This window comes from Pogona vitticeps, chromosome 15, assembly GCF_051106095.1.
Source record: "Pogona vitticeps strain Pit_001003342236 chromosome 15, PviZW2.1, whole genome shotgun sequence".
Classification (NCBI taxonomy): domain Eukaryota; kingdom Metazoa; phylum Chordata; class Lepidosauria; order Squamata; family Agamidae; genus Pogona; species Pogona vitticeps.
Window position 1 is genome coordinate 4329894 of NC_135797.1, and position 25691 is coordinate 4355584.

The following is a 25691-nucleotide window of genomic DNA, read 5'->3' on the forward strand; positions in this document are numbered from 1 at the left end:
ATGACTAATCTGAATTGTCTTGGCTGGGAAATCTTGTCTTTCAAGTTTAAATGACAACTCTTTCTTAGATGCACGGTGGTGTGCTTTGAAATGGCATATTTTGGGTGTGAGGGGGGTTAAACTTTTATTTATGCACATAACTTGGGGTCATTACCCAAACAGGTGTCTTTCCCCAAAAATGATTAGATTAGCCAGAAAATATTTTTATATATTTTTAAAAAAAAATTATAAAGGATTTTTTCCCTGAACTTTCATGATGTCAATATGCAATATAATAATAATAATCTGAGAACTGCAGAGCGAAAAGGGATCCAGTGGATCATGGGAATCCAGCCCCTCTCAGAGAGGCCCGTGATGCAGTTATCAGCTTAATTTGGGATTCAAATCATCTCCCAGCCAAACGGCGGAGCGGTGTTTAAATGTTTCACCCAAATAAGGACCTGGGAATAAGAAACAGCTTCACCCTCATGAATTCACTTACCACAAGACGTTGCGATGACTGCCAGCGGAGAAAAGATGGATTAGCAGAGGCTCAAGCTGGCCTCTGATCATGGAGGCTGTCACGTTCAGGAAAAGGAGGTCTAGGTCTTTGCACACGGATGAGTGGAGAAAAATAAGATCTCCTTTTGAGGCCTACCCCTGAGGCATCAGGTTGGCCACGTTGAAGGGGAAATTGCTGGACCAGGTAGGACTTTTGATGGCTAGATCCGGGAGCCCCTGACTCCCTTGGTTTTATCATCCCCCCCAAAAAAAAAATCAGTAATGGAGCTTCCCTGTTCAGACATAGTCTACCTTTAAATCTCAGTTGCTGGGGAACAGGAATTGGAAATATGATTCTTCTCCTGGGAGTGAATGACTCCCAAGCTGGCCCTGTTTTTAACACCCCTGCTCTGATCATGCCGACTGGCGGTCGTGGCTTCCTTGAGGGAGTCCACCTTTCTCACCTTGGGGTCCTCCTCTTTCCCTGCGGCTTGCTTTGGTACCTGTTTCTCGTCCCTACTCGGAAGATTTCTGGGGCTGGGGGGGGGGAGAGAGAAGGACGACGATCCCCCCCTCTCCAAAGGTGGGGGAATAAAGGATGGCCATGTCCTCCCCCCCCCAGAGAGCCTTGCGATCTGTCGGGTGGCGCTAGGTGGCGCCTTCCCGGAGTCCAGCTCTCCCGATCCTTCCTGGCTCGGCTCCTTTCCGCCCCCCCCCTTCTCTCCCTCCGCCACTTCATGCCCAAATAGCGGACGCGCCCCGGGCGGCGGGGGGGGGGAGGTTTAGAGGTGAAGCCACTGTCCGGTCCGGAGGATGACCCGCGATCTCCAACGCGGGGCTCCCGGTTGAGGCTCTTCCGTGGCGGGGAGGCGAAGGGGGGGGGGCGCACGGGCTTGTGCAACAGGCTGGGGAGGGTGGTGCTGGTTGCGCGCACCTCTTCCCAGCCCCGGGAGGGGCGGGACGGACGGGAGACCGGGGGCCATGGGGGGACGGATCCGATCCTCCCTCCGCGCCCCCCCTGATTGAAGCGGCCGCTTCTCCCTAGCCTGCGCGCCCTGGGCGCATCTTCCTGGGCGCGCCCCACCCAGGCCAGTGGCCAGCCCTGCTGGCAAGGGCGGGCCCCTCTTTTTTTTCCCCCGGGGGGCCGGGCCTGATCCACCCATCCTCCTCCTCGTCGTCATCCTCCTCCCCATCATCCCCACCCTCCTCATCAGTGGGAAGACCCCCTCCCCCGGGGAGGGGAGGGCGCGCAGAGAAGGTGGCCAAAATGGACCCGCGGGCAAGGGCGTTTGAAGGGAAGGTGCCGGCCGGCCCTTGAGGATCGCCGCCGCCCTGCCCCATGGAGGGCTCCGCGCCCCACCACCCGAGGGCCCCGGGCCCCGCCAAAGGGACCCCCTTGGCGGATGGCGAGCCCCCCGGGGGTCCAGCGGGGGTCTTGGGGAAAGCGCCGTGCGCCCAGGGCGCATCGCAGCCGCCCAGCCGGCCGGGTTCCTCCGAGGGGCCGCCGCCGCCGCCGCCTCCTCCGCCTCCGGGCCCCAGCGTGGCCGAGCAGATCGTGGCCGCCGACCTGGCCTCGGCCGCCGCCGCCACGGCCGGCCCGGAGGATCCGGGGGGCACCTTCGTCCAGCGCCAGCTCGGTGCCATGCTCCAGCCGGCCGTCAACAAGTTCTCGCTCCGCATGTTCGGCAGCCACAAGGCGGTGGAGATCGAGCAGCAGCGGGTCAAGTCGGCCGGCTTCTGGATCATCCACCCCTACAGCGATTTCAGGTAGGCAGTGGGGCGTCGCCCCCCCATTCCCCCCCTCCCCGGGTCTCCTCTTGGTGGGCTCGGTTTTTTAAAAAAAGCGCCCGGTGCCACAGGCTGGCCTCCGGGTTCAGAGATCAGAGTTCAGATCCTACCTTCACGGAACGCACGGGGGTGACCTTGGGGAACTCCCTTCCTCCGTATCTCTCTCTCTCTCTCTTTCCCGCCTGGCCTACCTCGCCGGGCTGTTGTGCGCCTTTGCGAGGGGAAGGAGAGGCGAGTCGTAGCAGGGGCCACCTCGCAGGGGGTGATGTCCTGGGAGGAAAATCGAGGCAGAAAGCGAGCCGATAAATAAAATAAAGGAGACAATAGGCCTTTACATTTGGCCCCAGATCCCAATAAAAAAAGCCACATTTTGGGGCCATCCCGCCCAAGCCCCGGGAGAAGCCCCGGCCGCTGTCCGTGGTGCTGAAACCCAGCCATAGAGGCGCCCATGCAGACCCGCTCTCTCGGTTTCCTGCCTCCTCCTTCCCTAAGCTGTAGGTGGCGCTGCTTTGGACCCGCCTCGGGGCAGAGACCTTCCTGCCTTTGACCCACCGCCTGGCATAGGGAGGGCATCGCACCCTCAGCCCCTTGGGGGAGACCCATGAGAGCCCACGGGCAAAATGAATCGCCTCCAAGCGAACACAGGCTATTGCAGAGAGTAGGGGCCTCACACCCAGGACCCCAGGTCTCCAGCCCCACCCCAAGTGGGGTCCTTATTCTCTTCCTAACTTGCGTGGAGCAGAAATATCATCTGAGAACGACCGAGTTAGAACCGACCCTAAGTATAGATCGTCCAGGCCCAGCCCTCATCAAGGAAGCACGGTGGGGATTCGAACTCCCAACCGTTGGCCTGAACCCCTGAGCATTCCAGCCGCTCCCTGGAACGACCTCTGAAAACCGGCATCAGTAACAGCTCTGGCACACGGTGGTTCTGTTCTTGGATCAAGCCTTCTCACACTCGGCCTTCCTCTTTCCCTGCTTCCGCCCATGTTTCCAGGGTGTGTGTGTGTCATTCTATATCCAAAGAAAGAGCATCTCAATTTAATCATTTTAACTTCGAGTGAGTGTTCAGGCTTCAACCGGCTTATTTTGTCTTTCTGGCAGCCTGCGCTGTTCCTAAAGTTCTCCGCCACCTCCATCATTATGACTCAATTTTATTTCCTTATTTTTTTTTCCCTCTCTCTCCTTTCTATTTATAGCTTGCCCTTCAAACCACGTTAAACCCCTTAAGGCCCAGAGATTGCCTGCTGCTTTTCTCTCTCTCTCTCTCTCTCTCTCTCTCTTCTACCTAAATCACACACCCTTCGCTTGATCCCTCCTAGGCATGTCCACTCACATCATCCCCAGACACCCCAGATACTGGGGATCATGGGATTTACCACCCAACCTCTCTGGTTTGGGGACGATTGACTGAGGTGGGGTCCTTGGTGCCATCTGATCTTTGGACCCACGCTTTGGGGAAAAGGCAACCCCAAATCTGATTTCTCGCACAAATCCTGCCTGGAGCTTCAGAGGGTCAGTGCAAATCTGTACAGATCATTTAGGGCTAAGGCCTGCGGTCTTTTTCGTTTTAACACATTCTTCTGGGTTTGAGTCGAAACTGACTTTTTAACTGGATCCCCTGAGGACTAGCATCTTGGTTTACCTTTAAGGAGGACTCATTAACAAAGGCTTGGTCAGTGGCCAGGATCAGTCCTGCCTTTCATTATCAGTTAGTCTTTGGCTGGGCCAAATCCTTGCTTTGTAGGGTGCTTATCCCCACAGAGTGAGGTCCGGGTGACCCTTCTTGCTCTCGCCCTACCTACCTCATAGGGTTGTTGTAAAGAGAAGGAGAGCCAAACCCCTGGATTTCAGCTCAGAGAGAGGGGAAAGTGGGGTATAAATGCAACCTTATTATTGTTTCTCCCATTATTACGGTTATCTAGGCATATATGCAAGATATATATGTTGTCAAATGGATTGTTGTGCTCTGTTCTTGTAAATGTGTTCCAGAAGACTACTTTTAATGTAATACTTGTTTAATTATCTCTTTTTAAAAATATTTGTATACCTGTGTTTATTTTATTTTATTTGGCTTTTGAATATTGTCTTTTTAATGATGTAAGCCGCCTGGGGATCTTTTTCAGGAGACAGGTGGGATACAAATATTTTTAAATATTCATTCATTCATTCATTGAATGAATGAATGAATGAATATTTAAAAATATGAATGAATGAATGAATGAATGAATGAATGAATGAATGAATGAATGAATGAATGAATGAATGAATATTTAAAAAGATAGATGGATGGACGGACGGACGGACGGATAGATGGATGGATGGATGGACGGATGGATGGATGGATGGACAGATGGATGGATATTCCCCAAGGAAGTTAAGGTGATGTACCTGGTCCACCTCTTCACTCACAAGAAAAACAACCCTGTGAGGCAGGCAGAAAAATGGGATCAGTCGATAAAGTCATCCAGCCAGACTTCGTGTCTGAGGTGCTTGACACGACTTGGCAAGCAGAATCATCAGATGCTATGCTTCAGGCAGCAGAATGCTTGGGGGTGGCACTGCTTCAATGCCTCAAAATCTAGGAAATTGTCTAAGCACCCAAGTTAAGTAGAGCTTCCCCCCCCCTTTTTTTTTTTGGTAAGCCAGAGTTCGTGTCATTTCATCCCCTAGAGTTTATTTTGATCGGTTGACTTGCTCCCGGGAACGTCAGTTTTTCCGGCGTTGGAATGTCAGCTTTAGCACCAGAACGAATACCCATTTTTGTTGGCATAATAAAAAAAGAACTTATGCCAATACGCACAGCCCACTTCTGTGCTGCTCTCTCTAAGTTCAATAGCTGTGAGATTTTTCTATTTTTAAAACAATCCTTCATTTCCTGAGCAGCAGATTTTCCTCGCCTGTCGGTGGAGCCCGGGAACCCCATTCGCGCCCAGCCCAGTGTCTTACAATCAAATTTTGCAAAAATGTTCTCCGGGGTTATTTAAAAACAACAACACCCCATACTCCTGAAAAGCATATGTTGGGGCAATTGCCTACCCCCAAAATGTGGAGTGATGAAAATAATATACAAAAATATGCATTACGCCGGGAAAATTCATTGGGAGGAAAAATGGGTGTTTTTTGCCAAAATGGCAAAACGGCTCTGGGTTTTCATCCGAACTTTACAGGTGCTGCCAAAGGGGGATTTAGTGGGTGCAGAGAAAGGAATGCCACGGCTGCTAAAATCTTCTCACGTGGCACTTTTAAAGACTGATGAAATTCAACAGACCCGTAGAAAAGTCCCAGAAATAAATGTCTGCTTTCACCTTGCGTGGCTTGGGTGGATGATCTTATAATGAACTCTTTCCCTGCTTCCACTGCTGTTTCCTTGTAGTGTCTTCCCTCCTGGACTACAATTCCCAAAATCCCCCACAAAATCATGCTGGCTGGGGATTCTGGGGCTCGTCGTTCAAAACAGCATCTCCTCTGGGCTCTGGAATATCATGTCTTTTAACGGCCGTCTTGCCTGAGCAAGACAGGTTCACCAACCCAGACTTAAAGAAAATTTATATGTCCCATTGGGCATCTTGATTTGACTGGAATCGTGTCATTTGTTCAAGGGGGGGGGGGAGGAATCGATGTATATATTGCTTCTGTCTCTAATGAGCTCGAGGTACATGGCTGGCTTCTGCCTCTCCTTTATCATTAGAACAACCCTGTAAGGTAGGCCAGATTCAGTGAGACTGTGAGCAACCTCAGGTCATCTAATGATTTTCTCGGCTCTGGAAAGGCTGGGGGTCAGATCTTCCACTCCCCAGGCCTAAGCACTAGACCACACTGTCCCCTGTCAGCTGAAACCCCACACTTCCTCCCAAACCGGGGCTGCAAGCCATGCAGGTAAAGCACAATTTAAAAGACAAAACGAAAACCATGAGGACTAGGATCATAGCCATTTTTAGCCGAATGGGAAAGGCTTGTTGACGTTCAGTTGGTGTCAAATTTAAACTATAACTTCCAGGCGTTGTGCTATCCTATATAATTTACCTCCTCTGCTTCTAACCTCCTATCGCTCATCGGAGGATTTCCAAGGAATGGGAAATGTAAGAGATGCTATTTTTCAGGTGTGAAAAATCTCCCTCTTTAACCATTAGGCCATACTACCCCTAACTCTAGACCAGTGGTTCTTAACCTTTTTGAAGGAAACGCCCCCTTGAGCCATTGAGGAAGTTATCATCGCCCCCCCCCCCCCCGTGGTGATGATTTCTTTCTTTCTTTCTTTCTTTAAGACACTTAAATCCAATGACCCCTGAAAACAAAATTCAATTCCAAGAAAATGAAATGCCCCCCAAAAGTAACATTTAATGATTTAGCTGCAAGCGAGTTTTAAGACACAAAAAGAAATATAAAAAGGGCATAAAAACAAACCGCAATGCAGGAACTAAAAATTTCAAGACGAAAACTCTGAAACTAAATTAAGATTGGAGGAAAATATATATTCATGCACATTGTAAAAAGGCTGCAGCCATCTTCACAGGTTTGGCTTGCTCCAGCGCCCCCCTACCGCCCCCTTCTGCTCCAGCGCCCCCATGCCGCCCCTTTTCGTTCTACTGCCCCCCTGAAAAATGAAATCGCCCCCTGGGGGGCATTATCGCCCACGTTAAGAACCACTGCTCTAGACCACCGTAGGTGTTGAAGAAGAAATCCTGCATAAAGGGAGAAAATGTCCGTACGCCTACCTGTCTCAATGTGGGTTTAAGAAAGAATACAGGATGGCCTCTGGCCCCGCCTACTTCAGCACAGGCCCCGCCTACTCCGGTTCCAATCTCCACCCCTCTGGGCCACAGGCTCCACCCACCTCCTCTAGCAGTCCAACCAGTCCCTGGGAAAAGAGGATTTCTCACCCAGATTGTGGGAAAGGCAGGAGAGAAAGATTGATCCGCCTCCCAGAATCCTTTGCTGATTTTCTTCCATACTAAATCCTTTTTTTCTTCATATTTAGGGCTCTTTTTTTTTCATTGATCTCCGACAGATGGTTTGTTCAGCTTTTGACCTTCCCTTTAGGTTCAAACATGAAATACGATTAAGCGCCGCTGATCACATAATGATCTTTAGTCAATAAACACATGGCTTCCCCGTGTATTAAATCTTTGAGCTCTGAATAAAAAGCAAAAGACAAGCTACCAGATGTGATAAAGGGAGGGGAGAAGCGACGTCCTTTCACAATGGAAACTAAGTTTAATAAATCTTCCTGGAAAATATCTTTATTGTTCATAATTTATAAGGACGGAGGCCCTCCTTTTTTTCTAAAGTAATCTTCCTACAGATTATCTTCATTTTCTGTCATGTCCCATAACTGTGCCTCGGAAAATATAATCGTTAATTTAAAAAAAAAAGATAGAATAATGGTCGCAAACAGGATCTTATCCTGCCAAAGGTACAGGAAAATTTTCAGGTGGAAGCCTAGAAGCCGGCCCTAATGCTAAGAAACCATTTTAGAAAAAGTACGAAGTGATGATAAGCTCTTTTTTTTTTAATTTGTTATCCTCGCAGCCTCTCAGACTACCGCTCCCATTGTTCCCTCTGGCTAGATGGGGATAATAGGTTTTGTAGACTGGAGAGTGCCAACCCGCTCACCATCCATTTTTTGGACACATTTTTTTCTAACGTTTGCAAATTTCAGCACCACTGAGTTGCACAAAGACCTTCTGGGGTTTGAAAAACTAGAAGTCGGAGAAGACAGGAAACGGGCACTTTTGAGTCGGCTATGATTAGAACTAAGCAACTGCTCGTGTTGGAGAGATGCGATTCAGGGAGGCGTTCATGTCTGTGAGATCAGGACCGCTGTGCGTAAGTGCTGAAGTCTCACTTCAAACGATGTAAAGCGACTTCGCAAAGTTAGCGAGGCGCGAAAAAAGTCCGGCTCTACACTCAGACGTTTCCCAACAGTTAAGGATTTCCATTTTCTAATGTTGGGTTTACTACGAGGTCTGATTTTGCTTGAAAACAGAACGGTTTCACCCCTTTTCCTGACTTGACGCTTCCTTCACAGGTTTTACTGGGACTTGATCATGTTGCTTCTGATGGTGGGGAACCTGATCATCCTCCCAGTAGGCATCACATTTTTCAAGGACGAGAACACGCCGCCCTGGATTGTCTTCAACGTCCTCTCGGACACCTTCTTCCTGGCCGACCTCATTCTGAATTTCCGCACGGGCATCGTGGTGGAAGACAACACGGAGATCATCCTGGACCCGCACACCATCAAAATGAAGTATCTCAAGAGCTGGTTTCTGGTGGACTTCATTTCCTCCATCCCCGTAGATTACATCTTCCTCATCGTAGACCTGGAGACCCAGATGGACTCCGAAGTCTACAAAACGGCGCGGGCCTTGCGCATCGTCCGCTTCACCAAAATCCTCAGCCTCCTGCGTCTCCTGCGCCTCTCGCGGCTCATCCGTTATATCCACCAGTGGGAAGAGGTGGGTCTCCATCAGTTTGTTACCATTACGGGAAGACTGTGGTATCCATGGGGCAACCGTTCCAAGCCCACCCTGCGGATGCCGAAAACCGCTGATAATACTGAACGATATACATTGCATGGTCTCTGGCTCCCTCTAGTGGCCAGTTCTGATAATGTCACAATTAGACATGTATATACCATATTTTCCATGTATAAGACGCCCCCCCACTTTTCTAACCCAAAATTAAGAAATCTAAGTGGGGCTTAGCAAATGTAGGGTAAAAAGGATCGAAGTGCTGCAGGATGGCTTTGATCCCTGCTTTCTCCCTTTGTGCTAAGCCCCACGTGGCTTAGCAAAAGGAGGGGGAAAGGGATCAAAGCAATTCCATGACCGCACAATTATTTTGATCCCTTTCCCCCTTATACAGCCATGGGATTGCTTTGATCCTTCCCCCCTCCTTTTGCTAAGCCCCATGGGACTTAGCAAGCAGAGGGGAAAGCGGGGATCAAAGTGATCCTGCAGCACTTTGATCCCTGCTTTCCTTCTGCTAAGGCTTAGCCAGTGGAGGGGAAAGCAGGGATCAAAGCCCTGCAGGATCGCTTTGATCCCTGCTTTCCCCTCCACTTGTTTTTTCCTCCTCAGCTTACTTCTGTGTATAAGACGACCCCAATTTTTAATCTAAATGTTTTAGACAAAAGCATAGTCTTATACACGGAAAAATATGGTATATTGGGGATCTGCCTTTTCATATTTTCAGACGGTGGATAAGTGACTCAGCAGATCCTGGTCCCGCAGATAAGGGGGCCCCCGGGTAGTATTAAAATACTGAATGGTTTAATCCCAGCTTTCGAGTGGGCTTCACCCTGAGATCTTTAGCTATCCGGTGGGATAAACAGCAGCTGTATAAGAGGGAGACGGGGAGTCACTCTGGGTGATGTTCCACTCCCTTACATCCCATTGTTCTTGCATCTCATTGGTCCAGATTTTCCATATGACCTATGACCTGGCAAGCGCCGTGGTCCGGATCTTCAACCTGATCGGGATGATGCTGCTACTCTGCCACTGGGACGGCTGTTTGCAGTTCCTGGTACCCATGCTGCAGGATTTCCCCGAAGACTGCTGGGTCTCCATCAACCATATGGTGGTGGGTGACATCTTTTCTCCTGACAACCAGGTGTGGCTAAGGGGTTTTTTTTGCTGGTGGGCTCAGGCCCATCTTGGAAAACTCTCCCCTGCTTTTTGGGGACTACCGACCCCTAGATTGCACGTCCACCATCATCCTCATCTTAGATCTGCAGAGTCGGAAGGGACTCTATAGAATCTAGATCATTGACTCCACAGGCCTAGTGGGGGAATCGAACTCACAACCTCGGACTCCGCAGCCAGAGACCTAAGCCCCTGAGCTATCCAGCTGTGGCTCGTTGAGAGCGTTTATCCAACGATGGTCTTCCCATTTAATCACAGAATAGCAAGTTGGAAGGGGGCCCATGAGGCCATCAAGTCCAACCCCCTGCTGGGTGCAGGAATAGGATAGCGTCTTGTTTAGGATCAAAATAAGAAGAATGCAGGTTGGTAGGATGGAAGGGACTGTCATAATTGATAGAGAAAGTAGGAAAGAGCACATGAGATTTAATGCACCATTGAGAAATAATCATTCTCTATGTCGCCACAGTGTAGCTCCACTTATCTCTGCGGGGTGAATTTGCTAGAGTCATTCATTAATTTGTCAATTCGTTTATTTTTCTCACCCATCGACAGGATCAGAGAAGGTGGGAGAGAAAATAAGCTTTAAAGAAAAATAAATAAATAAACAAGCTTTCAAAACATTGCCCCTTAGTCACCCAGGGGTGATTTTTAGTCACCTTAGGTGAATAAAAGGGCCTGATTCAAGCTGGGGTAGGGGATACCTGGCCTTCTTTTAAGGAAAATGAGGGAGGGAAAAATATTTTTCAATCGATCCACAAACTTCCCCTCATGTGCTGAAGTTCTGTCCTTTTCTTCACCCCCCTGCCCCGCCCCAGAACGACTCGTGGGGCAAACAGTACTCGCACGCCTTGTTCAAAGCGATGAGCCACATGCTATGCATCGGCTACGGCCAGCAGGCTCCCGAGGGCATGACGGACGTCTGGCTGACCATGCTGAGCATGATCGTGGGTGCCACCTGCTACGCCATGTTCATCGGCCACGCCACCGCCCTCATCCAGTCCCTGGACTCCTCTCGGCGCCAGTACCAGGAGAAGGTGAGGCTTTAAAAAAGCAGTGGTGTGGACATCACTTTCCATGTGGAAACCCAGCTAGTCGTTGGAAAGCACATAAAAACTTGTGGATGACGGGAGGACCCTCCATATCTGCGGGGATTTGGTTCCAAGCCTCCTCCTCCCCGCGGATCCTGAAAAATGTGGATAATCGCGAACGCTATATGTGCTATACAGAGCATGGTCTCTGGCTCACTCTAGTGGCCAGTTCTAGTCACTTCCTCTTTAGAAATACCGTATTTTTCCGTGCATAAGACGCCCCCATGTATAAGACGCCCCACCACCACTTTTCTAATCCAAAATTAAGAAATCTAAGTGGGGCTTAGCAAGTGAAGGGGAAAAGGGATCGAAGCGCTGCAGGATCGCTTTGATCCCTGCTTCCCCCCCACTTATTTTTGTTCTCTCCTTAGTTTGCTTCCGTGTCTAAGACGACCCTGAATTTTTAGTCTGAAGATTTTAGACAAAAGTATAGTCTTATACACAGAAAAATACGGTATTTAATATTTTCAGACAGCGGATAAATGAATCCGTGGACATTGACCCTGTGGATACAAGGGTCCTGCTGTACTATATGGTTCAGATATAAGCTTTTATATTGTACCATTTAGGATGCCTCCTTTAGGTAGCAAGTAGCTCAGCAGGCAGAATAAGTGCTTCACCCGTAGAAGGGTCATAGGTTTAAGTCTTGCCACCTGCACTCTAAAGGCCTCCCCTTTGGCTGAAAATAGGCAGATGCGTTCCCAAATGTCCAAATTTATCAAATTGCAGCTAGCACCAACACCATTTAAGGCATAGAGCGCTTAAAAATAAGAGTGTTGTGTTTGTCTAGGATTCTACCGTCTTTCGCATCCGTTGCTTGCAACACCAGAAAGAAGAGAAGCTCACGGACTGGGATGCGGGGTCCCCCACACCCCAAAATTTCAGGGGGAGCCACCCCTTCTTCCCACTCATAAGCTGCCCTCAGTGGGAACAGCTCTGTTTTTTCTTTCAACAAAAACTAGCCTGGGTGATGTCTATGAAACCGGATGAGGACTAGAAACTTGTTCATGAAATAAAAGCTGAGAATTCAAGGAATATTCCCCCAGCCCGGATGAGAAGGATGAATTCTCTCTCTCTCTCTCTCTCTGTTGTGTACTTGTGTTATCCTTTGCCTCTCCTTTCAGTACAAACAAGTGGAACAGTATATGTCTTTCCATAAACTGCCGGGAGACACGCGTCAACGGATCCATGAATATTACGAGCATCGTTACCAGGGCAAGATGTTTGACGAGGAGAACATCCTGGGGGAGCTGAGTGAACCCCTCAAAGAGGTACACCGTTTCGGGGAAGGGCCCCCTGTCTCTTAGCAGGAAAACACTGGCAAAGCCTTGATATTACAAAACAGATCCACAGTAGGTTGAGTTATGGCCAAACGTGTGAGGGAGGTGCTCCAGAGCATGTGCAGATGGCCTTGGGGTCCACACTGCCAGGCACTCAAGACTCCGCTTGAGTTTACCGTAGTTCCTTTTTTTAAAAAAAACTATTCTGGTTGTAAAATGTTAACTTTGCTAAGGAAGGAAGGAAGGAAGGAAGGAAGGAAGGAAGGAAGGAAGGAAGGAAGGAAGGAAGGAAGGAAGGAAGGAAGGAAGGAAGGAAGGAAGGAAGGAAGGAAGGAAGGAAGGAAGGAAGAAAGAGGAAGGAAATTGAGCCTAGAGAGCTATCTGTAAAGTTCGGAGTAAAACCCAGTGTGTATCCACTGTCCATCCCCCCCCCTTTGCACCTGACCTCACCACTCTTCTTGTTTTCTATCAGTCGCCAAAGCTGACCTACCTCACCTTCCCAGTTCACAGATCCGCCTCCGTGCACCACGTCATCATGGCTGCTGATCTGGATTCATTTTTTTACTCTCCCCTTCTTGCAGGAAATCATCAATTTCAATTGCCGCAACCTGGTGGCCAACATGCCCCTCTTCGCCAACGCCGACCCCAACTTTGTGACGGCCATGTTGACCAAGCTGCGCTTCGAGGTCTTCCAGCCGGGGGACTTTATCATCCGAGAAGGGACAGTGGGGAAGAAAATGTTCTTCATTCAACACGGGGTGGTCAGTATCCTCACCCGCGGATCGAAGGAGATGAAGCTCTCGGACGGGTCCTACTTTGGAGGTAGGTTTTGTTGCAAAGTTTTGAAACAGCACTGCGCAGTCTCTAGAGAGGGGGAAAAAGACACAGATCAGAGAGGCGGGGCTGTCTTTGAATCAAAGGTTATTGGTTAGTGCCGGATAGATTGACAGTCACCCCAGCGGCAGCATGCAAGGTTGAAGCAACTCCCAACAGGTTTTAGGACAAGAAGGAAATTACATGTGCCAATTCCAATGGAGAAGAGGTTGAGCAAATTCCCGGTGCAACGTTCAGAATTCACCAGCCAAAGAAGGATGTGATCATCAGATTTGAAGATTTATTTTTTTGTCTTTGATGAATGCGAAAAATATTTATTTATTTAGTGCATTTCGATCCATCTTTCCCCCACTGAGCTCAAGGCATACCTGGCTCTCCTCCGCCCTCTCTCTTATCATTGCATCGAGCCTGTGAGGTAGGCCAGGCCAAGAGGCGGTGACAGGCCCCAGGTCCCCCAGGGAGGATTTGAACCCATCTATTGCGTTGTTGTCTGACACTCAAATCCATGTACCCAACCAGCTCTCTGTAAAGGGTTTTGCTTGAGTCTGAGGGGTGAGGGGGTGGTTAAATGTCCTTCCTTATAAATGCCAAAATGGTGCTATTCACACATGGACTAGAAATATGCACACACTCAAAGCACATACACACCTCAACAAACTTTCTGAACTGTGAAACCCACCAGTATGTGTGAATGAAATCAAATAACTGGATTAGAACCCATAGGAGTAACACTCTGCGCTGCACCTTTCTATTACAGCGTCCACCATATCACTTCATATTACTGATTTGTTTGCTCCCATTTCTGATTTAGGTACAACTTGGAAGTGCTAATTTTGACAGCAGCCGTGCTAACGAGGGGTTTCTGGTGTCCCCCCCCCCCCCAGAGCACAGTTGGGAAATACAGGGTCCGATTTAACGCACCAATGTCAAAATCGTGATTTTTTGCATTAAGACGAGGATAAGCCCACTGGTGCGTCGAAAGAGGGAATGTTTGGAAAAGAATGTTTTTCGGTGTTTGGACCTTATAAAGGGGCCTTTTCTCCGTATGAACGGGGTGGGTGGGATTGTTACCCTTTGCTGCTTTCCCAGCGCCGGCAAAATTGGCCGAGCAAGTTCAAAAAGAAAGGGGTGTTTTAAATACGGCCTTTTCCAGAAGGGAAGGAGACTTTCTGTCCTGCCATTCTGGAAAGAACGTTATGGGAACCCCCACGTTGACACCTGTTGTACCCCTAGATGCATTGATGGGTCTACTTGCCTTGGACGCTCCCAGGAGGTTGACTCCCCCGGGTCTACCTGGCCAAGGGTCCCGACTCGCTTCTCCACATTTGCCCCCCCACAGAGATCTGCCTCTTGACCCGCGGCCGGCGCACGGCCAGCGTGCGAGCCGACACCTACTGTCGCCTCTACTCACTCTCGGTCGACCATTTTAACGAAGTCTTGGAGGAATACCCCATGATGCGGCGAGCGTTCGAAACTGTGGCCATGGACCGTCTGGATCGCATCGGTAAGTAGAGGAGGAGGAGGAGGAGATGATCGCTGTCTCTTCTCGTTATTGATCTCTCTTGACACCTCCTCGACAGAGCGCATGACAGTTAGAAACAAACAGGATCACGGGAGATGCCTTCTCCGTGATTTAGAGAGGGATAGGATCCGTTCTCGATCCTCCCAGAGTGCAGGACCCGTCGTCATGGGCTTGAGCTGCAGGACGGCAGGTTTCGGCTGAAGATCAGGAAAAACTTCTCGACTGTTAGAGCCGTACGAACCGGTCGCCAACAGTTAGAACAGTGTGACGATGGCGCCGATGATCTCAGGGGGAGGCGGTGAGCACTCCAAGGCTGGAGGCATTCAGGAGGAAACAGATGGCCTTCAAGGCCTCTTCCAATGCCATCGTTCTATGATTTTGTAATTCATTACAGTGGTGCCTCACTTAACAACGATAATCCGTTCCAGGAAAATTGCCGTTATGCGAAATCATCGTAAAACGAAATTAAATACCCCATTGAAACGCATTGAAACCCGTTCAATGCATTCCAATGGGATAAAAACTCACTGTCCAGCGACGATCCTCCATACGGTGGCCATTTTTGCTGCCTGTATAGCCATTTTTGCTGCCTGTATAGCGAGGAATCCATCCCCAAACACAGCGGGGAGCCATTTTAAGCACCTGGCGGCCATTTTGAAAACCCGACGATCAGCTCTTTTGATCGAAGAATCTGTTCCCGAAGCAGGGAACCGATCTTCGCAAAGCCAAAAAAAACCCCATTCAGACCATCGTTTTGCAATTGCGATCGCAAAAAGATCGTCGTACAGCGATTTCGTCATAATGCGGGGCAATCGTTAAGCGAGGCACCACTGTACTTGTTTGTAACTAGTTCCTTCCAAACGCCGGTTCCGTTCTTCTGCACAGTCTAACAGGGCTCTTTTCCCACCTCCAATCTTATATTCTCCTCCCCTACCCCACCCCGTCTTGGTCGTCTCCCCAGGGAAGAAGAACTCCATCCTGCTGCGCAAGAGAGCGGAGCACAGCTCCAGCAACCTCAGCAACGAAATCATCCAGCAGATTGTGAAGCACGACCAGGACACGGCCCACAACATCCAGGAGCTGCCGCTGGTGACGGCCGGCCGGGAGCTGAGCGGCAAGCCCGTTATCTGGGAGCCCCTGGTCCATGCCCCCTTGCAGACGGCGGCCGCCACAACGAACGTGGCCATCGCCTTGACCCACCACCAGAACTTGGCCGCCCACCTTTTCCTGCCCCCTTCCTCCATCTCCAGCCCTCTCTCTCCAGATGCTGTCCTCGTGTCTCGCCACCCCCGGCGCTCCCAGCCCAGCCTGGCCGGCTCACGCCCTTCCTCGGTCAGCTCCCCGGCTTCCGGAGCCCCGTCGCACTTACAGACGCCGGCAGCCGGTTCCCCGTGGTCCCCCGTGGGCCAGCCGGCCTCGCCATTGGACAGCGCCGGAGTCCAAAGAGGCTCCGTGGGGCAAGCCATGCCTCGCCCCGTCCCAAAGGGTGAAACCAGATCAGGAACCGGCCCACCACCACTTTCCAAATCCCGGGCCACGTCGGTCTCCACATTACTCCTGCAACAGCCGGGGAGCACCTCGTCGGCTCCCCCGGGGCGAACTCTCCACTACAGCCTCTCTCGGGCGAGCGGCTCCCACATTTCTCTCTTTCTGCAGCCCCAGCAGCTGGTGAAACACCGCAGCGCCCACGGCCTTTCGGCCCGCGGCCTCACCCAGGACGTCCGGCCGCTTTCCGCCTCCCAGCCGTCGCTCCCCCACCGGCTGACCCAGCAGGCGGACATGGGCTCTTCGTCCCATCCGGCCCGGAAGTCAGCCAGCAACCTGACGCACCGCTCCACCCCGTCTGTCCCCGGGCTCTTAGCCAAACCGCCCGCGGGCACGGCTGGGCCCCCTTCTTCGCCCCAGCCGGTGCCTTTGGGTTCCAGCCATTCCATGAGCGGGGCCAGCACCCCCCAGTCCCCGGCTTCCACCCCTCGACACGCCGCCCCGTCCCGCAAAGGCTCCGTGGCTTTCAGCCCGGAGGTGGACGCCGGGAAACCGAAGCTCACGTCCAACATGTAAGGTTACGAGAATGGGAGCCGCATCTTCTTATCCCGGGGCGGGAGGAAAGGTCACCTTCTAAAGCGAGCAGGCCCCGCTGGGGGCGTTCACCACCGCAGGGCGAGGGGTTCGTCCCGGGAGAGCGCCCAAGGGGGAAAGAGCCGCTCTCGCAGAAAGCACACCAAAGGCGTCCATCAAAGGCCAAGCTGAATCCCACTTTTGCCCCTGAGGGTGAGGGAAGCCAGGTCGGGCTACCTGTGTCAACTTTTGTGACAGGAGACAAACCACGTCCCTTTGGGGTTGTGGTGCGGAGAGAGCCGCACCCCATCTTTGCCCCTTCCAACGCAGCGAATCAAGCCTGGAGGATCTCACGTGGGTTCTGACCCACAGATCTCTCTGAGGGCCTCCAGGCGGGCTTGTCTTAGGGGTTGTTGGCTCGCACGGGGGAAGAACCAGGAGGGCAGGTGACGGGACTCAAGAAGGGAGCCGGTCTGGACGCCGCCCGGGTTTCGAAGGCAGAGGAAGAGGCCAAAGAAAAGCGCCCCACGGACCCACGGCGTGGACAAAGCAGCTGCCGTTCAGCCACCCCAAAAACGGGGCGATGCTGATGGACACTCCCTTTGAGGGGTGCCTCCCTCCCTTTCTTCACCTCCTCGCACCTTTAGGGACATTTTTAACGAGATCTTTTATCTAGCAACATTCCCCTCTCCTCCCTGCTTCTGATCTGTGCAATACGCCTCTCCAGATGCCTCGTGCGAGTGCGTGTAGCGGTAGACACCCCAGTTCCATGGGAGAAGGAAGGGGTTATCCCACACACACACCTAGCTTACTCCCTTCCTGGCCATCTCTCTCTCTCTTCCTCCCGGATCCCAAAGACAGCAGGTGGCGAAGCCAAGTCCAATCTTACTACTACTGCCATAAATTCAGCTTCTACGCTGGTCGGGGGGGGGGGGCTTGGGAAATCTCCCCGCCATTCCTCCTCAAACCTCACATGGTATATAACCTGGCTCAGGTATCCACCTTTAAAGTAAGGTGTGTAAAAGCCTACCTGGAGAGGTCCATCTTTGGACTGCCCTGCGGTGGTTTGAAATCTCGATCCAAGCCCTCTGTAAGGGCAAAAGCGCCAGTCTCCATGCAGGTGAAATATTAGCTGATTAACCATATAGGATTTAATTGGTTCACCGATGAGTGGTTCTCTGCAGATATCTGAATGTTAGGTGGAAAGCCAGAGATGCCAAGAGGTTTTACGACTCCGGTTTTAATTGTTATGGAGCTCAGCCGTCAGGAGGGGGGTTTTTTGGGAACTACAAAGCTCATAATTCCCTACTTTGGGAGTTCTACCTAACTTATATGCACCTCATGGGCATCTCAGTGTGGCTCACCTGGGAGAAAAGGCCTGAACTGGAAGGTTCTGAGGCTTAGCTAGGCCTAGCTTCCTGTTCAGAGAGGAAAATCTCCCAGCTAGCACTGGGGCAGGAACAGGAAGCCTAAGACAGAGCTAGGCCTAGCTAGGCTTCAAAGTGAAAGTTTTGCCCCCTCCCCTGTCCCTGGTGAGCAACATTTAGGTGTCTGTAAGGTAGCTGTCTCCCTGGTAGAAATCTGCTGTTGTGGCACGAGATTTCACGAGGAGAGCAGCAAAAAAAAATTGCAAACAGAGTGAAGAACCCCCATTTTTCTTTTCGAAGCAAGGTGCATAGCTATGCATCGCTCGTTTGAAGCAGAAGGATCCTCCCACAAGTCTCCAAGAAATGCCATCCTGTCCCCCGTGTGCCTTTAAATATATAGATAAATAAAAGACAGGGGTGTTGCTTTTATAAACCTGTCATGCCACTGAAATGTGGCCGGGGATAACAGATATTATTTTCCAATGCTTCGAGAAAGTACCAGGTTTGGGAAAGCTTATCTGTCCATCTGCCGAACCCGTGCGGTGCTAAATTGACTGACGAACACCAAAAGCAGATGCTGATGTAAAGCAGTCTTGCATAGCCCCTGTAAGAGTGGGAGCTTTTTGTGTGTGAATGCGTTCCCATAAAAGAGTCCTTGACAGAGAAGGCTCATATATTTTAAGAGATTTTAACTTCCCCTTCTAGCTTTCGCCATAGAGAAAGAGGCTTTAAAAGCTCACATTTTTACCTAGGGTGATGTCTGAGTACAGAAGTGTGGTTAAAATGTGTTAAGGATCATTTTATCAAACAGCGATGGGCCGGGATCCTCAGACAACATCCTTTACGGTCCCGAGTCGCTCCTTAGCACCCTGTGGTTTTGTAGAAATAAGCATAACAAGGAACAAAGGAGTTTGGTCTCCTCCTGGTTTAGTATATGTTTACGGGCATTGTGCAATTAAAAACAAGTGTTAACGAAATGCTGGCGACCCTAGAATTAGCTAAGGGGAGGAGGAGGAGGAGGATCAAAGTGTCCCACGGTATGTCCTTCCGGTTCCTCTTGAATCAGATAACGGTCCTCACTTTTTAGGGACTCTTTCCTAGATGGAGTGGGGCGTCCAGATCACAAGAGAAAACTGATGCTATCAAATGATCCTTAAACCAGCCAAGAACCAGTGAGAGGCGGGGGAGTTTCTTTTTTTCTTATACTCTGCATATCCTTCTGGTTGTGAGAACTGTTTCTGGGACAGACCTCTACTGCAAGGGAGCCCGTCTCCCCTGACCCCTTGGTTTGTGATGTACAGTTGAAACAGAAGGAAAGACCGTCGAACGCACCCCACTGCTCCCAGGGCGGGCGGGTAGGGTCCTACCAGAGATGCCTATCACCAGCAATGACGAGTCATAACAGGGTAGCCTGGTGGCCGCTGTGCAGTCCTCTTTTGTGCCTAATCACTGCCAAGGATTCATAGCCTGTTCTCCCTGGCCCCCCGGGGCAACCTTCCATTTCGGAAAAGCCCCCACTGCATCTCATTCTGTCCCGTAAGAACCGAAACACGACAGGCCCACCCCGTCTCCTCCAGGAACCAGTAGTTACCCGTGTGCGTTCTATGTGACCCGAGTGGCCGCATTTTGTGTGGAAAAAAAGTCGCTCCTTCCTCCAGGGCTGTGGCCGATATCCGATAGACTAGCTGCTCCCGGGGCCTTTTAGAGATTGCTCTTCTTGAACCCCATCCAAATTTTTTGGACAACCTTCCCCCATCCCAAAGACTCACACACACATAATTAGTTCTGTGTCTGCAGTGTAGAAAGCTTCTCTTTTAAGCCCCAATGCAGGGCATGGGGCAGGAATCGAGGCATCCGGAGTCGTTTTCCTCATCATCCTCAGAAAGATGAGGAAAGGCATTTCCAACTCCCATTTTCAATAGGACTTAACCTCTTCCCTCTCTAGGTTGCTGCTAGATTGGACACCCCACCCTATTCCACCTAGTACGGGGGGGGGGGTTTAAGTCCTTCGGGAAAGCTGGACCGAGCCCATCTCGAGAACGGCCGCGCAACCTGGTGCATCGTAACCGTCAGCGCACAGAGCGTTACCGGCACCGTTTGCCAAGCCCTCCTTTTCAAGATGACCACTCTGAGAACTTGCCAGCCCATTAAACATTTCCAGTGTCCCCAGCCGGCCCCTGAGAGATGCTGGCTGTGGGCAGGAGCTAAGGATTTCTTGGCATTATCCTCCGAATTTAAAAAAAGACAGCGGGGGGGGGAGCTTTTAGTTTTGGAACGTAGGGAGAGGGATGCTCTGCTAGCTGGTTGAGCCGCTGACGGCTTAAACCCCCCCCCTGGCGCGACATCCCCGGGAGATGCCTTTGAGTAGGGACCAGCCAGCACTGCCTTCTTGCCCGCCTCTATCTTCCCTGCCCGCCGTCCCCCTGGCATAAACCCTGGAAGCTCCTCAGGTTAGGAGCATTTTGCTTGAACATGTAGGTTCGAAAACATTCCAGAACGTCTTCTTGTTTACACTTAATCCGGGTAGAGCCATCCGTAGCTGCTGCTGGTCCCGCGGACCATGGAGTCAGGAGATTTTTCATTTTCTTTGGTTATAGAGGGGCAAACCTCCAGCCGCCTCCCTTCCCCCCCCCCCCCATTCTGATCAGATCTGGGGCAAACCCACCCTGGCTGTATCGTGAGTCGAACCGGCGATTCCTATGGCTGTTAGCCCCACGACAAGGGGGTAACGGGTTATCTTTTGAGGGCATTCACGACACTCCTACATGGACAGCCCCACAGTGCAAGCATGTTCGGGGGGGGGTCTCTATGCCCTATTTGTGCCAGTAAACACACACACACACACACACACACACACACACATATCAAAAGATCAAGGATCTGTCTTCAACAACGCTCATATCTGTGAGGAAATCCAGAAGGTGTGTTCCAAACGGGCACATTTATGGCAGTTTGATACTCCTTTGACTGTTTCGATTAGGGATGGGACTTTCAGATTTCCTGGACTACAGAGACCATAGTCCTCCATCCTGGGAGTTCTCCCTGCCTTAATGTGGCTCGCCTGGGGGAAAAAGGCCATGCCTGGAAAACCTAGAGGCCTAGCTAGGCCTAGCTTCTCCTGAACTTCCTGTTCCTGCCCCAGTGCTTGCTGGGAAGTTTCTTTCTAAGCAAGAAGCTTGGGCAGAGCTAGGCCTCGCTAGGCCTCAAAGCCTTCCAATCCAGACTCTTCTCCCTGGGAGAACCCCCAGCACAGAGAATTATGGTGTTTGTAGTCCCAAAAAAAAAAAAATCTGAAAATCCCATCCCTAATTACTAATCCATACAATAAAATTGTAGGATTTGAAGTTTGGTAAGGTTTCCAATCTAGTACTTCAATGGAAGATGTTATACTTCTCCATCACGGTATCCCAAGCACATCTCCGAACTACAGTTCCCATGATTCCAGAGGGGGGGACCCACAGCCATTCACGAGGTATCAAATGGTTTGCCATGGAGATTCAGTCCCCAGCGCAGCCAGGATGATGGCCCCAAGGGTCGGGTTGTCTGCCTGTTTGTATCGTGCACCTCCATCTCATGGGAGAGCACGCGCGCAAGCAGGTGGCTGCGGGTGCGAATTAGTCACCAAAGACCATGCCTCATCAACTTTGCACTCGCCGTAGCTCAGTGTATGGAGCTTGTAGAGTTCATATCACAAGGACGTTTCTTTCTCTCTCTTCTCTTTTTTTTTAAAGATAAATTTTATTTCAATTTATTTTGGTCGTTGTACCTAAGAGATTTCAATAATAAAGACAGACTCAGAGCCGCTTTTGTAGATCTCTGTTGACTTTTCGCCCAGCGGGGGACGAAACGGAAAGCGTTTGGCAAAATTACTTGGGGGGGGCAGGATCCAGATACCCGGATTCTTCTGGGAAAAGTTACTTTTTTCAGATTACAGCTCTTAAGATGCCTCAAACCACGTTCAGTGGGGAATTCTAGATGTGGCAATGCTTTAGGTCTCCAGCTGCAGAGACAGAAGTTGGGAGTTTGAATCTCCCCACTGTGCCTTCTGGGAGAAGAGCTAGCCTGGGTAGCCTTGGGCAAGCTGCATAGTCCCATAGCGCTCCTAGTGGAAGGGAAGTGTAAGGCGCTTTTGAATATTCTCTATCTGGAAAACCCTGGGGAAGGGTCGCCATAAGTCAGAACTGACTTCACGGCACATGATTATTCTTTTATTAACTCCCCCAGAGTAACATTTCTGGCTTCTGCCTGCAACATGGAGGGAGCCCTTTATCAATGTAACTGTGGCAGGGGAACATGGGGTTCCAAGCCGATGGGTTTTGGGAAACACGGCATAAAATCTGAACAGCAGGTACACCACCTTGGATAGACTTTGGACAAGTTGGTCTCAATGCCGTGTCCTGGGTAGTGCGGAGTAAAACCCGAAACAGATCCCTCTCCCCTGCTTCTCCAGTGGCAGACCGGGGTCGTCCCCGGCGGAGCCAGTGGATGGGAAGGCCCAAGGGACTGGTGAAGCAGTTCGAAACCAACTTTCTTTAGGTGGGCTAAAGAAAGTCAAGGGTGATGCGGGAAGCAATATCGATTCCTTGCAAAAAGTCTTTTGACATTAGGGGGTGGGCCACATCTGGGCCCTGGAGATCCCCGTTATTTACGTGCCATCCAGTTGGAACTGACTTACAGCAACCCTAACAAGGCTTCTGATGTAAGTAAGATCTTTCAGGAGTGGTCTTACCCGTTCCCCCTGGCTCCATAAGCTTCCATAGCTGAGATTCGAACCCAGGTCCTCTGAGACCCAGACTCACCGGGTGCTACCGGTTCCTTACCCTAGCTCCTATTTTGACAGGACCGGCCTTTGTTCCAGGTTTAAGACTAACTGTGGAAGTTTACTTTAGGACGCATGAAGACACAGAACGGCGAAGGCGTGGGCGGACAAGATGATCAGATCTCGGATTAAAAACCGGAGCCAATGCACCGACTCAAGGCAGGCCCCTTTTGAAATGAAAAAGATAAGCACCACCCCCCTCTGACATTGGCCAAACTCAGCAAACTGGATCCCTCTTCTTTTTTCTCTCCCCCCCCCCCGGCCTGGATTATCATTCAATCCATATTGTACGCCTTCCGTTTTTTTTAATCAGGAGGCCGGAGATCCGAAGTGCTGGCAGTCGTCCTTGATTGAGTTTGGAACTTCCGGCATTAAGTAGATTATTAAATAAACCAAGGTGGGGCAACAAACTAAAGGAGAGGCCGGATCTCTCTCTGTGGCAAGCTGAACGGTAGCCAGCCTATCTGCTCCCTTGGCCCCGCCACTTCAGAGGTTGAGTCAAACTCAAGGTTCAAATTCTGTTTGTGAGTAGAGTCTTCACTGCAGTACTGCAGTTGAACTAAACACTTTCCGATTGCTGCAGCAGAAACAGAAACAGTGGCCAGAGAGCAGGGGGAAAAAACCCAAACAGGTCCTTCCGCTCATCTTGGTTTCTTTTGAAGAGAAGGAATCACATGGGCTGGGCCCTGAAGAAGTGGCCATGGGGTCGAGGTTCGCTCAGATAGCTTCCCCGCAACAAAAACTAGCAGAACAGAATCGGAAGTCGCACGAACTCGACTTCCAGCTTGGTAAAAATTTGTTTTTTCAGTGGCTGAAAAGGCAAAAGCTGGGCAGCTTGCAATTTGTTTCAAAAAAATAAGGGCCGAATGGAACAAGACGCTGAGCCTGTATCTGACGCAGCGCTCCCTCCAGCGGCAAAAAGGGTCTGATTGTTGTTGTTTCTAAACAGCAAAAAATGCAGTTGGGGTTTAAAACACCAACTTCCTTTGCAGTTCTCATTGCTGGGAGATGCATAACGAGCACATTGCATCACTGGAGTGAAAACCCTGTAAGGGTGTCACAAGTCCAAGATATCTCCTCACCCGGGGCAAAGGCACAAGGACCCCCATCCATCATGCTGGGAATCAAGTCCAGAGACACTCACTGCGCAGTTGGTTGTGACCCAGTGGAGGTGAGAGCGAGAATGATGCATTTCCCCGGACATTCCTCTTCAGCCCGAATCCCTATTTCTGGAGGATCCCAGGAGTAAGCATAGAAATGGGCTTGAGAGCCCTATGAGGCCCATAGAAAAAGTCGACTCTCCAAACTTCAATCCATGCAAAGTTGAATTTAGAATCTAAATTCAACTTTTCATACACATGCCGTATTTTCCGTGTATAAAACAACACTTTTTCTTAAAGGGGAAAAATTGAGGGTTGTTTTATACATGGAGGTAAGCTGGGGGGAGGGATCAAAGTGCTTTGATTCCTGCTTTCCCCCTCCACTTTCTTTGCAAAAAGCTGCTTTTCCTCTCCACTTTTTACAAAGAAAGTGGAGGGGGGAAAGCAGGAATGGCTTTCCCCCTCCACTTTCTTGCCAGGAAAGTGTTTTCCCCTCCACTTCCGTTGCAAAACGTGGAGGGGGAAAACAGTATGTTGCAAAAAAAAAAAGGTGGAGGGGGAAGCAGGAATCAAAATGCTTTGATCCCTGCCTTCCCCCCTCCACTTTCTTGCACAGAAAGAAATTTTGGGTTAGAAAAGGTCTTATACATGGGGGCGTCTTATACACAGAAAAATACGGTATATATTTGCTACCGGTTAGGAAGCACAATATATTTTGGAGGGGAAAAAAACCTGTTGGTTGGCACCCCTCTGTGTGCATGTGTGTGTTGTTGTTGGTGTGCACGGATCAGCTGTGATTAAACAGGTTTCCCTTTAATTTGATTACACCCGATTAACAAAAGGTTGATCTGATTACGATGCTGGGAGGTGGGCGGGGGCCAAGAATGGGCCGGTTTTTGGCCAACGGGGCACCACTGGGGACTCCCGGCTGGGCTCTCATCTGCTGAAGCAAAAGAGACAAAACGCTAGATCTCAAGAAGGTGGGAGGTGCTTTGGTGGCCAAAGCAAAGGGGGAAGTGTTTTCAAACAGGGCCCCCCCTGAGCCAGATGTCACATCATCCGCGGTGGTTCAGCCAGATTGCTGACTGGAGCTGGTCACGGGGATCACACAACTCCCCCCTTTACATCAGCTCCACTGGCTACTGATCCATTTCCGGGCACAATTCAAAGGGCTGGTTCTTATCTATCTATCTATCTATCTATCTATCTATCTATCTATCTATCTATCTATCTATCTATCTATCTATCTATCTATCTATCTATCTATCTATCTATCTATCTATCTATCTATCTATCTATCTATCTATCCATCCATCCATCCATCCATCCATCCATCCATCCATCCATCCATCCATCCATCCATCCATCCATCCATCCATCCATCCATCCACTGACTGATCCATCCATCCATCCATCCATCCATCCATCCATCCATCCATCCATCCATCCATCCATCCATCCATCCATCCATCCATCCATCCATCCATCCATCCATCCATCCATCCATCCATCCACTGACTGATCCATCCATCCATCCATCCATCCATCCATCCATCCATCCATCCATCCATCCATCCATCCATCCATCCATCCATCCATCCATCCATCCATCCATCCATCCATATGGCTGGATGGAAAATTAGACAGACAGATGCTTAGATCAATCGATAGCTCAATAGCTCAATAGATAGCTCGGTAGCTCGATA

At 50.4% G+C, this 25691-nt stretch overlaps 1 protein-coding gene across 1 annotated transcript; it reads left to right on the forward strand.

Moving 5' to 3' along the window:
* The first annotated feature begins 1205 nt into the window (after nt 1–1205).
* On the forward strand, nt 1206–21868 carry HCN3 (hyperpolarization activated cyclic nucleotide gated potassium channel 3). The gene is made up of 8 exons (XM_020797315.3): nt 1206–2247; nt 8300–8729; nt 9694–9855; nt 10733–10951; nt 12130–12276; nt 12867–13107; nt 14459–14623; nt 15603–21868. The coding sequence occupies exons 1-8, from the start codon at nt 1820–1822 to the stop codon at nt 16700–16702; spliced, it is 2892 nt and encodes a 963-aa protein (XP_020652974.3). The 5' UTR covers nt 1206–1819; the 3' UTR covers nt 16703–21868.
* The last annotated feature ends 3823 nt before the right edge of the window (nt 21869–25691 follow it).